Raw genomic sequence first — 15,346 nt, 5'->3', positions numbered from 1 at the left:
TTTCTCAACTTTTCTTAGCTTTAAGTTCAGTCTCCTGTCCAATATAACCCCAAGGTATTTTGCACACTCACCAACGGGAATTTCGATACCACCTAAGAAAATATGCTTGACCGTGGGAAAACTTTCACAAATTTCTGCAGAAACTAACAGCGAATGCTGTCAAACTAAATTAAAAAATGTTCAGGATTTCTTCTATTCAAAATTAGGTTTTATACAGTAGGTTTACGACTTTTGCGACATACGTATTATACCGTCGCAAATGTATGTCGCAAAAGTCACAGTTTGTGACAGGCCAACCCTGGTGATGCACCACATATCATCAAACGGCATAACTAACAGGTTGGCTGATAAGTCCCCGATTTGACACATAGGTGGCGTCGCTAGTATTAAATGCATATTATTTTTATATAGTACCAACCTTCAAATGATTCGTGTCTAAATTTGACGTCTGTAAGTCAATTAGTTTGTGAGATAGAGCGTCTTTTGTGTTATTGTGAAAAAAAAATGGAAAAAAAGGAATTTCGTGTTGTGATAAAATACTGTTTTCTGAAGGGGGAAAATACGGTGGAAGCAAAAACTTGGCTTGATAATGAGTTTCCGGACTCTGGCCCAGGGAAATCAACAATAATTGATTGGTATGCAAAATTAAAGCGTGGTGAAATGAGCACGGAGGACGGTGAACGCAGTGGACGCCCGAAAGAGATGGTTACCGACGAAAACATCAAAAAATCCACAAAATGATTTTGAATGACCGTAAAATGAAATTGATCTAGAAAGCAGAGGCCTTAAAGATATCAAAGGAACGTGTTGGTCATATCATTCATCAATATTTGGATATGCGGAAGCTCTGTGCAAAATGGGTGCCGCGCGAGCTCACATTTGACCAAAAACAACAACGTGTTGATGATTCTGAGCGGCGTTTGCAGCTGTTAACTCGTAATACACCCGAGTTTTTCCGTCGATGTGTGACAATGGATGAAACATGGCTCCATCACTACACTCCTGAGTCCAATCGACAGTCGGCTGAGTGGACAGCGACCGGTGAACCGTCTCCGAAGCGTGGAAAGACGCTGGCAAAGTAATGGCCTCTGTTTTTTGGGATGCGCATGGAATAATTTTTATCGATTATCTTGAGAAGGGAAAAACCATCAACAGTTACTATTATATGGCGTTATTGGAGCGTTTGAAGGTCGAAATCGCGGCAAAACGGTTCCATATGAAGAAGAAAAAAGTGTTGTTCCACCGAGACAACGCACCGTGCCACAAGTCATTGAGAACAATGGTAAAAATTTGGGCTTCGAATTGCTTCCCCACCCACCGTATTCTCCAGATCTGGCCCCCAACGACTGTTTCCTGTTCTGAGACCTCAAAAGGATGCTCGCAGGGAAAAAATTTGGCTGCAATGAAGAGGTGATAACCGAAACTGAGAACTATTTTCAGGCAAAACCGAAGGAGTACTACCAACATGGTATCAAAAAATTGGAAGGTCGTTATAATCGTTGTATCGCTCTTGAAGGGAACTATGATGAATAATAAAAACGAATTTTGACAAAAAAAATGTATTTTTCTTTGTTAGACCGGGGACTTATCAGCCAACCTGTTAAGACAGGGACTGTTATAAATACAGGCAAACAATTTTTTTCTGCAATTCCACCAAATCTTTGTTAAATTTTTTCGTATGTTATTTCCCCCTTACCATAATTTTCACCATTCCAAAGCAAACAAGCCCCTCTGGGTTATATCAACATATACAGCCAGAGCAATAATTAAGACTTTATACACTTTGTAGTCTCACATAACTCAGAGCTGTCAGAATCTCATTTACTGTCAATGTAATTGCATTACAATGCTTCGCCATATCCTTGCTACACAATCTTCAATGTACATATTTGAACATTAACGGAGACAAATTTTTATTGCAAACATCCGGAGGAGCAAAGGCATTCATCTGTAGAAGGTTTTCGTAGCAAGATGAAATCGTAACTGTAGTACAATGTTTATCTTTCATTTCAGGCTCATTGTATGATTTTAACTGGCGACGTTAGAGATATCTTTTTGTTTTTTTTTTCGTTTTGGAAAATTACCCAATGGTATTTGCTTTATTTTCTTATTTGCTTTTTTGTACTGCTTACTGAGACAATAACATTCAATTGAGAAGATTTTAAGCAAGGCAGTGATTCTATATGGTTGCATCTTGAGCACTAGCGTTACTCAAGTATGTAAGGAAAAAGGCCTATTCCCATAAAAACAAAAGTTCCTATTTCAACGAAATGTCTTTGTGGAAGGATGTAAAATTGTAATTTTCGTAAGAAAGTGTGTATCTTTTTAATTCCTAGTTAACTCCATGATTTAATGTTCAATCACTTTTTCACGAGGCATGAAATCAGGATTGCTATGGAATGAAGAATAGCATTTTTATTTGGATATCACTAATCAAGGATAAAAGACACTGAGTCTTAAAGGGAAGGTAATTAGCTATGTAATTCTAAATTTGGAAAACTAAACAGTCTAGAAAATTTTAAAGGCTCAGGAAGTCGTAGTGGTGCAATGGATGGGTAAGGCCCGAATATTGCTAACTATATATCGGAGAACTTTGCCATAATAGGTGAATATTACATTTGGCCCTATATTGGATGAGATCCTTTGTTGTTATCACCTGCACCCACGAAGAAAGTTGTGGGAAACTTTCTGAAAATAGGGAAACCTAACATGGGACTTTTTATTATTAAAGAGAAGAGTGAAGTAATAGCGAAAAGAAGTTTACTTATTGGTTACAATTGGCGAAACAAATGATTGCCTTTGCGGGTTAAAATAAAAAAAGTATATACGGTCCTAAGTTCGGCCAGGCCGAATCTTATGTACCCTCCACCATGGATTGCGTAACAAATTTCAATGAAGCAGAGGCTCCGCAAGCCAAATCGGGGGATCAGTATATATGGGGGCTTTACATAATTATGGACCGATGTGGATCAATTTGTGCATGGTTGTTAGAGACCATATACTGACATCATGTACCAAATTTCAGCCGGATCCGATGAAATTTGCTTCTCTTACAGGCTCCGCAAGCCAAATCGGGGGATCGGTTTATATGGGGGCTATATGTAATTATGGACCGATATTTTGTCATTCCGAAATATTACTCTAAGACCCCATAAAGTATATATATTTTGGGTCGTGGTGAAAGTCTGAGTCGATCTGAGTATGTCCGTCCGTCCGTCCGTCTGTTGAAATCACGCTACCTTCCGATGGAAACAAGCTATCGACTTGAAACTAGGCACAAGTAGTTGTTATTGATGTAGGTCGGATGGTATTGCAAATGGGCCATATCGGTCCATAAACGGACCCCCAAATTTGGCTTCCGATTGCTCTAAGAGAAGCAAATTTCATCCGATCCGGCTGAAATTTGGTACATGATGTTAGTATATGATCTCTAACAAGCATGCAAAAATTGGTCCACATCGGTCAATAATTCTATATAGCCCCATATAAACCGATCCCCCGATTTGGCTTGCGGAGCCTCTAAGCGAAGCAAATTTCATCCGATCTGGCTGAAATTTGGTACATGGTGTTAGAATATGGTCTCTAACGACCACGCAAAAATTGGTCCACATCGGTGCATAATTATATATAGCCCCCATATAAACCGATCACCAGATTTGACCTTCGGTGCCTCATGGAAGACCAAAATTCATGTGATTCAGTTGAAATTTGATACGCGGTGTTAATATATGGAAGAGCAAAATTCATCCGATTCGATTGAAATTTGGTACGTGATGCAAATATATGTTATCCAACAACCATGCAGGAATTGGTTTATATCAATCCATAATTATATGTATCCCCCGGAAAAGCAAAATTCATCCGTGGTGGTAGTATATGATATTTAACAAACATGCCAAAAGTGGTCCATATCAGTCCATAATCATATATAGCCCCCATATAAACCGATACCGAGATTTGGTTTTGGAGCCACTTGGAGGAGCAAATTTCATCCGTGTCATTTAGAAAACGATGTTAAGAAGTTTTAAGATATCACAACCCAATTAATTCGATTATGGATGACAGTCTTTCGTAGAAGTTGCTACGCAATCCATGGTGGAGGGTACATAAGATTCGGCCTGGCCGAACTTACGGCCGTATATACTTGTTTTTGCTGGGTTTCTCGACAGTTTCAAGCATATCACCAATTTTAAAACTTCCAGGAAGATACTGATTATTTTCCAAATAGTTTCGGAAGTTTAAAAAACAACCCACGTTAAGAGGAGCAGCGAGTTGAGGAACTTAAGTATGAGAAACGTTAAAAAAATTTAAGCAGCTAACAACATGGGCTGTTCGGTGGGACCTGAATGGTTCTATTGTTCTAAGAAAGATTCTGGAAATGTTACTCAAAGAATCTTAGAAGTTTCTCGAAGCACAGTATAAAATTACTGCTAAGAATCACAACGATTCGAAAAAAAGAATATGTTTATTGAGCTTGAGCAGTTGTCTAGAAGCTCAACTCTTCCAGGGAAGGCTCAGAAAATTATGGTTTTCGTAATATTCTGCAGACTTTGGTCTTGCATTTATTGGAAATTGAAGGATCTTAGGCGTATTGTAGGAATGCAGGAGGTACACTGATTCATTAATAATTCTTGTTCAAGGGACCAACCAAATCGCAATGCTTCCGAGTGACGCAAATGATTTCTTATATATCGACAATATCTATTTTTTTAGGCAATAACTTATCGTCGTGTTTTTCTCAGACCTTGAAAGATACAAAGGGCAAGTTGGTTAAGTGTTTAGTGTTGGGGAAATGTTCATGGATCGTTGTAATAGTTCAGTCGATTCTAAGAAACTCTGACATAATGGCAGAGGATGTTGAAAAAGTGTTTAGTTTTTGGGCGAGGATGGAACCCAATATGCACTGCTGACATGTAGTTGACGAAAACAACTGGGTCACAAATGTTTCAAGTTACCAATGGGATTCTATGCAGTGACCTATTCTATTCAATGACATCGCAACATTTTAAGCAACTTTGAGGTATCTAATTGTTAATAACAATCAAAAATAACAGCTTTTTCAATAACCAAGAAGTGTATTAAGATTCAAAGCAATTTCAGCCGTTCTTAGGAACTTTTCTAAAATCTTTCTTTCTAGAGAAACCTAAGTTTTGATGCTCTCGCAATACTGCAGATACTTGGAAACCTTACAATTATCACAATTAGATACAGATACAAAAACGACTATCTTTATGGACTATCTTTTAGATACATATACAAAAACGACTATCTTTATAGGATACTTTATCAAAACTTACCAAAATGTTGATTCTCCACCTGTGTGCTTGCACTTTGTTGTTGTTGGTGTTGATGATGATCTTCCTGGGACTGTTGCGACTCATCAATATCCACCACCTCTTCAGACTGTAACGTTTGTGTTTGCTGTTCGTGTTGATTAATACCAGCTGTTTCGACATATTCATCATCTTCCACACATTCGATAGATTGCGGCACTTGAGATTGTTGTTGAAGATCTTCAACTGATGTTTGGGTTTCTTCTTCAGCATGATCAATAATTTTAAGATCTTCTACTTGGGCATTGATATCTTCTATTACAGAATGTTCCTCAATGGTTGTGTCAACAATGGAATCAACTGTTTGATCTACCAAATCATCAACAACTGTTTGAACAATAGCGGCAACATTCTGATCTTCTTCGATTGCCATTGGGGTTTCTGTTTCAACGGAAGGAACTTCTTCTGCCTTCTGTTGACTTGTTACTTCTACTTCCTCTTGCGGAGAGACAGCTTGTTCTACTGCTGTTAGAAGGACATCCTCTATAATTTCTTTGGCCGTTTCATTAAGGAACTCTTCAGGCTCAATATCTGAGGGGGCAATTTCTTTTGTCTCTTGGTCTTTATTAACATTATTGTTATTGGTTTCTTCGGCTGCCTTTTCTTCTATCACACGATCAATAAGATCATCAACAATATCCTTTACTACAGTCTCCATATTTGCATCTTCCGTCACTGTATCATCATGGAGATTAAGCAAGGAAGCCTCATCCATCATAGATGGACTTGATATCGTCGTATCTGGACTGAGTGAGGATATTTCCTCAGAGGTCTCACCAGTAATTGTGGTGGGTAAAGAAGAACTAACTTCCAATTCTACCAATTCATTGGGTTTAGCCACTGGCTTTTCCACTTCACCAACTACTACTTCCGACTTTGTGACCTGGGCTGAGTCAACTTGAATGTCTTTTGGTATTTCACTTGGCATTTGGTTATTATTTAAAAGATTTTCGCTTTTAGTTTCTTGTGTTTGTTCAGTCTTTTTAGTTTCCTCATCGATTTTGGTTGGGGGGATGATAGTGTTGTCATTTTGTGTTGTTTCGGTTGAGACATTGTCATTGGCATTGATTTCTGGTGCGGAGGATGTAGTATCGTCTACATTTCGCAGCGTTTCGGTTTCCGTCGTAACATTATTGTTGAGTAAATTTTTCGTATTGAGCATTGATACTTGGTCATCGACTTCAGTAGGCTGGTCTTGGATTGCGTTATCTTCCGTTGCTTTAGTATCTGTGGTTTCTAAGGACGGCTCTTTGATTTGTTTCTTTTCGTTATTCAAAACTCCTTGGACCACCTCATTAACGGCCAATTCAATTTCTTCATCCTTGATAACGGATGAAGCTTCCTGCAATTCATCGGCCACCAATTTACATTCCTGCAGAACCTTTTCTGAAGATTGCAGTACTTGCTCTACATGGGCCTCTACATCTTCAACTGCTGCTGTAGCAGCTTTGGCATTTTCCAATTCTAGTTCCTCCAAGTCATCGATATTTAGAGTTTTCTTTAAGGCTTCTGGACCTCCCGCTACAGGCCCAGGTTGGGCATCTGTTGGGGCTACAATCGTTTTGGCGGGTGTGGTATTTACACTGGTATTTGTGGATGAAGCATTGCCATTACATTGGACTGAGCTGACAACCAAAACTTCCGATTTTATATGCTCATTGTAGACATCACTGATATTGGAGATACTTGATTTAATGGCTGCTGTTTCATCCTTTGATTCCACTTCCATTTCAACCTTGTCACCTAAAACTTGACCTTGATCAAGGGGTTTCTCACATGAGTGAGTATCCTCATTGGCACATGCACATTTCGTCTCCTCAATGTTATGTTCCACTTCCTCATCTTGATGTGTGGATTCTTCCTCCATATCCATTTCTTCCACTTCCTCTTCGACCGGTGGTACATCTTCCAATGAAGCCACTGATGTAGCATTATGGACTACACCTACACCATGTTGTTGCTGCATTTCTTCTCTCTCCCAACCACTTATGGTACTTATGGGTCTTGCCTGTCTTAATGCTGGATCGGTTATTTGATCCGTTCTTTGTCTCTCATAATGTTCATACATTTGAGCAAATTGTAACTTAAATTCTTCATAGGAAACTTTCGAATGAACAATGGCCAAGGTGTCAACCCACACTCTCCAGCCGCCATATTCATATTTGATGGCATGATGTAATAACATTCGGAATAACGAATATACCATATCGGAGATTTTTTGTTCTTCAGTATTTTTCGGATGAATATAAGCCATTGCAATTAGCCACTCTTGCCATACAGACATTTGCAGTACAGTTCGTCGATTTTCCCGATTGCTATTACACAGCAGTGTCATGTCAGAGAGGAAAAGTTTTTTCACTTCAATAAGCGATTCGGTTTGTTTGGATTGACGTATCAGAGTGGCAACGACTTTGAGCATCACTGTAAATGGAATGAAAAGAAAATTACAAATGATAAAAAAAGTGCTACAATAAAATGTTGTAATATATTAAAATTAAATGCATATTTTATTTAGTATAATCGAAATTTTTTTTTGGAGAAACAGAAATGGTAAAAAACATTTTTTCTTATTTGACGAATATCGCATGAAAACACACATCTCTTATTGAACATTACCAATAGTTGACACATCGTAATGGAAAATATTGGTGTTACAAACATTACTATTCCTATTATTTCCCAGAAAGTCCAGTTGGCTAAGATACACAAATATTTATGGCTAATTTAACCTTTAACTGGTGAGGTGAAATTTTTTGCGTACTTTGGGACGTGGGGTAAATTTAACCCACGCCCCATAATAGTTGTTTGTATATTATTACTTTTGTTGATTTGAACACATTGTATTTAACGAAAATAAAACAAAATTTCGAAATATTATATGTACTTTCAAAAATTTACATGCACTTTATTTCACATGTCATATTTATAATACATGTAAACATGTGTGTGAGGTGGTAAAATTTACCACCACATGGACAGTTAAAATCACAATGGACTGAATAGTCTAAGTGAGCCTGAATCTTAATCGGGCTGCCACTTTAACCTTAACCTATGGACAGTTAAAGGTTAATACATTGAATTCCGTTCTAATGAGGCAGATAGACAAATTAAGAAATAAGTCTTAGGGCGTTTTCGATTCGCAAAAAATATGTTGCCTTGGTGTTACACTACTTTTTCCCTGATTGTATTTTCGCCCATTCTCATTCCAAAGTTATTGTTAATTCATAATATTATGAGGGATACAGGATCCAAAATCTATGACAGGTTTCTTCATATTTTGCAATCATTTTCGACAATGTTGCACCTTTTTACCCAATCGAAATCGCCATTAGATTTGAGTGTTATTTACTTTAGATAAAGCGTCGCGGGTGTTTTGGGACTTGGTAAAATTATTAGAAAGAATACTAGGACTATTCCAATTTGAAGAGAATACAATAGATGTTATTCTACGAATGAGGAGAAATGTTGACGACATACTTAAAGTAAACCTTGTTAATAACACAATTAAAGCGTTCAGCCCATTATAAGATCCCTTTATATAACAGGTTGGCTGATAAGTCCCCGGTCTAACAAAGAAAAACACATTTTTTGTCAAAATTCGTTTTTTATTATTCAACATAGTTCCCTTCAAGAACGATACAACGATTATAACGACCTTCCAATTTTTTGATACCATTTTGGTAGTACTCCTTCGGTTTTGCCTCAAAATAGGCCTCAGTTTCGGCGATCACCTTTTCATTGCAGCCAAATTTTTTCCCTGCGAACATCCTTTTGAGGTCTGAGAACAAGAAAAAGTTGCTGGGGGCCAGATCTGGAGAATACGGTGGGTGGGGAAGCAATTCGAAGCCCAATTCATGAAATTTTGCCATCGTCCTCAATGACTTGTCTTGGTGGAACAACACTTTTTTCTTCTCGATATGGGGCGGTTTTGCCGCGATTTCGACCTTCAAACGCTCCAATAACGCCATATAATAGTCACTGTTGATAGGTTTTCCCTTCTCAAGATAATCGATAAAAATTATTCCATGCGCATACCAAAAAACAGAGCCCATTACCTTGCCAGCGTATTTTTGAGTCTTTCCACGCTTCGGAGACGGTTCACCGGTCGCTAACCACTCAGCCGACTGTCGATTGGACTCAGGAGTGTAGTGATGGAGCCATGTTTCATCTTTTGTCACATATCGACGGAAAAACTTGGGTGTATTACGAGTTAACAGCTGCAAACACCGCTCAGAATCATCAACACGTTGTTGTTTTTGGTCAAATGTGAGCTCGCGCGGCACCCATTTTGCACAGAGCTTCCGCATATCCAAATATTGATGAATGATATGACCAAAACGTTCCTTTGATATCTTTAAGGCCTCTGCTATCTCGATCAACTTAATTTTACGGTCATTCGAAATCATTGTGGATTTTTTATGTTTTGTCGGTAACCACCTCTTTTGCGCGTCCACTGCGTTCACCGTTCTCCGTGCTCACTTTACCACGCTTGAATTTTGCATACCAATCAATTATTATTGATTTCCCTGCGGCAGAGTCCGGAAACTCATTATCAAGCCAAGTTTTTGCTTCCACCGTATTTTTTCCCTTCAGAAAACAGTATTTTATCAAAACACGAAATTCCTTTTTTCCATTTTTTTCACAATAACAAAAGTTGCTTCACAAAAGACGCTCTATCTCACAAACTAATTGACTTACAGACGTCAAATTTTGATACGAAACATTTGAAGGTTGGTACTATAATATATATGCATTTAATACTAGCGACGCCATCTATGTGTCAGACCGGGGACTTATCAGCCAACCTGTTACACTGGATTCAAAATTAAATTGGAAAATTCATATTGATAAAAAGTGTGAAGAACTAAATATTAAATACCGCAAGCTAAGTTGGTTGATCGGAAAAAATTCAGTCCTCTCCACAGATAATGAACTCTTAATATATATAAACAAGTATCAAAGCCAATATCGATTTATGGCATTCAGCTATGGGGATGTGCGCCAAACAGTTCTATCGATAAAATACAAAGCTTTCAAAACAAAGTAATAAGAAGCGCAGTAAACGCTCCATGGTTTGTCCGAAATAGTGACCTCCCCGAGACTTAAAAATGAACACAATGAAAGAGGAAATCTCTAGCTTTGCAGAAAAACATCTTATTCGCCTCCAGAACCATACTAATCGCGAAGCCCGAAATTTACTCCAAACTTCCAATCAACATAGAAGATTGGGCCGTTTCAAACCACACAATTTAATAACTCGCTTTAATATATGAAAGCCTTAATACCAATGAAAAATTTACAATTATTGTCCTAGTTCGACTATATGAGACTTAGGATATTTTAAATTCAATAAATCTACTGATGTTAATAAATAAACTATTGGTTAGTTACTTCTTCATAATAGAGACTAGTTGTAGTATAAGTTATGCATCAAATATGTATTTGTTTAAAAAAATAAAAAAATCTTTTTACTTAGTCGTTACCCATAAAATCAATTTTTGTGCGGCAGTTTCATTTTTGGCGTTAATGGGTTAATACATGAAGAATTGGAATTTGAAGTTTTAAGCTCGATTCGTACAAAATTTATGAAGAAATTACGGGAGGGAAAATTGGCATAACACTTTTCGTTTAATGTCAAATTTTATTCATGAAGCATTTTCGAATACAATGAATGTTAATATATATAAAATCGTTTGTAGATTTAAATGGTACGAAGAATTATTTATCGATTTTTTCCAATATATCCCAATGGTGGTGGTACTCTATTGTATCACTGTTGCTATCCTACCCTCGATGAGTTTTCATATCATTCTACTACAGCCTCAATCTTCTGGGAAAAAAACTCAGCTTTACAAATATCTAAAATTATCAGTGGTAATAATGACAGCATTACTATCATAAGTAGTATTCTTCACAAAACATTATTCAATGACCAAAAAAAGTATATATACTCGTAGAGAAAAATGATGATGTATGATATAACTAGTCCAATAGAAAGAAAAGATGCTATGTAATATCTCTCACACTTACTTGGATTCTCTAGGCGATAGTGACTTTCCGGTTCCGGATGTCTATTGTACATTATATGCTGTGATATATGTTCTGTCATAATTTCATATAGAACATTATATGTTGGCATCGACAATGATTCCTCATACAAAAGTAAACGTTCCGCTAATAACGTATATAAGTTATGGGGGGACATAACGTCATATTTTCGTCTGTAATGAAAAGAAATTGCAAAGAAAAAAATATTGAGAAATGGGAAAAACGTTATTTTAATCAAAAGCAATGAAAATTGAGAGGGCGTTTGAAGCTTGGAGAGAGGGAGCAAAAAAATATAAAAAAATAATGTAGAAATGAGGAATGAAAAATAATACACGATAAGGAGAAGTACTATTTCAAATGAAAAACAAAGAAATCACTAAATTATAGGATGAGGATGAGTTTCACATCAAATAATATAGGGGGTGGTTTCATATGAAACTAAAATGAATACTTGTATTGTTTTATTTAATAGTCATTTAAACCACCCTCTAGTTCTATTCACTACAAAATAAAGCCAATTTTTTTTTTTATTAACGAATTTTGTGTATTGGACATACTTAAATGATCTCGTGGGCAGTGTTGATGGCAATACATACTTGTAAGTACTCCTTGATAAAAAGAACCCTAATAATTTAAGGGCCTGTAAGCGTATTAACTGACTTTCAGCAGCCAATAATTTAAATATAGTTCTAACACCATGTTTAACATCAAAAGCAGGTACCATTGAGCTCGGATGCTCAGACATCAAAGATATTAACATTTGTAAAACATCATGTAAATTTTCATCCTGCAACAAAACGGAAATGGTTTTATGTTAAAGTTTTGGGATTTTAATATTCTTGAGAGACAGTGTGTAAGTTGTTTGACAGTGTTTCTTACCTCATGCATGGTTGTCAAATAATTTAAAATGCTTTGCAATTCATCTTCTTTGACACCTTGGCCTATCATAATCAATTGTTTTAGAAACAATAAAATATATGCACGTATAGCTAAAATATCCTTTTGGGCAGGACGGGGACCATCTGTGAAAATGTGAAGAGAAAGAAGAGATATTATTAATATTAATTTTAGGTGAATACACAGAAAAAAAGTCTGTCGTTATTTTTATCATATTTAAAGAAAATTTCCCCAGCTTAGTGTAATTTTCTTTATCCCAAGTATGCCACTAGTTTAAAAAAAATTTACTTGATGAGAGGCATCTTTTCTTAGGTAGTTTGATCTGGTGAAGTCGAAAAAGTTAAATTTTTTTTTTGAGATAACCCGATATTTTTTAGTTTTTTTTTTCACTAAACAAATTATATCTCGGTTTAGATTATATCGTTGTTGGTACATAAATGAAAGGTATTATGATGACGAATAATCGTTTGTAATTGGATCTGTGATAAGTTAAGTGGTTCTAAAAATATCGATGCAAAAATGCCAAATTATCAACAAAAAAATCGTATTTTACAAGATCCATTGTTCCGCCAGAAAGGTATAAACCACTGAAAAAACAAGTAAGTAAAGTCTAAAGTCGGGCGGGGCCGACTATATTATACCCTTCACCCCTATGTAGGCCAAAATTTGTGTTACCATCTCAACTACTTCACATTTGCTGGAAGCTATATAAGGAGACAATTTTTTACTTCTACAAAATCTCGAGAATTAAAATTTAAATCGGCTAACGCTATCCAGTTAATTGTAGGAAACTTCCATTGAAAATGGGTCTAAAATGTGTAGCAGTCTACCATATTTCCCCAACTCTTTGAAGTAAGTCAGGGCAAAACTCTGGCTTTTGCCGATCGATATACTAAACGATGGGTCTATGACCACTATTTCTTGGCGTTACATACAAATGCACACACTTATTATACCCTGTACCACAGTAGTGGTGAAGGGTATAATGATATATATTAATAGGACATATGTAACTCGAGATATAATTTGTTTAGTGCAAAAATAGCGAAAAACTAAAACTAGCGGGATATCTCAAAAACTGTTCCATAAAAAATTTTAAACATTTTTATACCCACCACTATAGAATTGTGACGGGGGTATAATAAGTTTGTCATTCCGTTTGTAACACATCGAAAAATCGATTTCCGACTATATATATATATATATATATATATATATATATATATATATATATATATATATATATATATATATATATATATATATATATATATATATATATATATATATATATATATATATATATATATATATATATATATATATATATATATATATATATATATATATATATATATATATATACTTGATCAGGGAGAAATTCTAAGACGATATAAGCATGTCCGTCTGTCGGTCTGTTGTAATCACGCTACAGCCGTCAATAATGGCGCTATCGTCCTGAAATTTGGCACAGATTCGTTTTTTGTCTGCAGGCGGGTCAAGTTGGAAGATGGGTTATATCGGTCCAAGTTTTCATATAGTCCCCATATAAACCGATCTCCCGATTTGGGGTTTGGGCTTATAAAAACAGTAGTTTTTATACAATATGCCTGAAATTGGAAATCTAGAGGCATTTTAGGATCAAAAAAGGTGTGCCGAAATGATGTCTATCGGTCCATATTTTGGTATAGCCCCCATATAGACCGATCTCCCGATTTTACTTGTGGGGCTTCTAGAAACTGTATTTACTTTCCGATTTGCCTGAAGTTTGAAATCTAGAGGTATTTTGGGACCATAAAAAGGTGTGCTGAAAATGGTGCCTATCGGTCCATGTTTCGATATAGTCCCCATATAGACCGATCTTCCGATTTTACTTCTTGGGTCTCTAGAAACTGTATTTACTATCCGATTTGACTGAAATTGAAAATCCAGAGGTATTTTATGACCACAAAAAGGTGTGTCGCAAATGGGGTGTATCGGTCCATGTTTCGATATAGTCTCCATATAGACCGATATCCCGACTTTACGTCTTGGGCTTCTAAAATCCGTAGTTTTTATCAAATTTGCCTGAAATTGGAACACTAGAGGTATTTTAGGACCATAATAGTGGTTATGGGTCCATGTTTGGGTATAGCCCCCATATAGACTGATCTCTCGACTATATTTTTGGGCTTCTAGAATTCGTAATTTTTACCCAATTTGTCTGAAATTGGAATTCTAGAGGTATTTGAGGACCATCAAAAGGTGTGCCGAAAATGGTGAGTATTGGTCCATGTTTTGGTATAGCCTCCATATAGACCTACCTCTCAAATTTATTTCTTGGGCTGCTGTAGTTTTTATCTACTTTGCATGAAATTGGAAACCTAGAGGTATTTTAGGACCACAAATATTTCAGCCGAATATGGTGTGTATCGAATATGGTAGCCATGTTTTCATCCGATTTGCCCGAAAATGTATCTTAGACCCTCAAAAATTTGTATCGCATTTATTTCTACCGGTCCATTATGTAAGATATTGATTGATCGACCGATTTCACTTCTTGAGGGTATAGCAGGAGCACTGATCATAAAAATTGCTCGAAACTAAAAGTAAAATTTCCAGATTTTACTCCTCGTTATCATTTAAATAATGGCGGTAAAAATCTTTGGATTTAAGATTTCAAATCAAGGCTTTGGTGGATATTCAAAATTCGGCTACTCTATATACTTGTTTTTTAAGTTTTAGGTTAGGTGTAATTGTAGCCCGATATTTCAGGCTCACTTAACCTATTCAGTCTAATGTGATACCACAGAGGTAAACTTCTGTCTTATCACTGAGTGCTGCCCGATTCTATGTTTAGCTCAATAACGAGGAACCTAGTTTTTATAGTCGAATCTGAACGGCGTTTCACATTGCAGTGAAACCACTTAGAGAAGCTTTGGAGAGGGGACCGCTGGGGTTGAACCCACAACCTTTTATGGGAAGGATGAAATTCTTAAATGGTAGTAAAATTGCAAATAAAGGCAGTACATTTATGGAATTCTTAAAAAATCAATTTAGACCACATTTCGTACAAAGTAGTTAATTTC

At 36.4% G+C, this 15,346-nt stretch overlaps 1 protein-coding gene across 8 annotated transcripts in view; it reads right to left on the bottom strand.

Moving 5' to 3' along the window:
* Positions 1 to 15,346, bottom strand: part of rg (A kinase anchor protein rugose) — a 373,937-nt gene that overhangs the window by 59,063 nt on the left and 299,528 nt on the right. For all 8 annotated transcript variants that reach the window (XM_075298736.1, XM_075298738.1, XM_075298737.1 and 5 more), the window contains 4 exons: positions 12,261 to 12,403; positions 11,978 to 12,168; positions 11,364 to 11,554; positions 5,298 to 7,754 (listed from right to left, as the gene is read on the bottom strand). In XM_075298736.1, coding sequence (XP_075154851.1) covers positions 5,298 to 7,754; positions 11,364 to 11,554; positions 11,978 to 12,168; positions 12,261 to 12,403 — 2,982 coding nt within the window. The remainder of the gene's footprint in view (positions 1 to 5,297; positions 7,755 to 11,363; positions 11,555 to 11,977; positions 12,169 to 12,260; positions 12,404 to 15,346) is intronic.

The sequence above is a fragment of the Haematobia irritans genome, chromosome 3 (genome assembly GCF_050003625.1).
Source record: "Haematobia irritans isolate KBUSLIRL chromosome 3, ASM5000362v1, whole genome shotgun sequence".
Taxonomy (NCBI): Eukaryota; Metazoa; Arthropoda; class Insecta; order Diptera; family Muscidae; genus Haematobia; species Haematobia irritans.
Note: the sequence above shows the minus strand (reverse complement) of the source record. Positions and strands in the feature narration are given on the sequence as shown.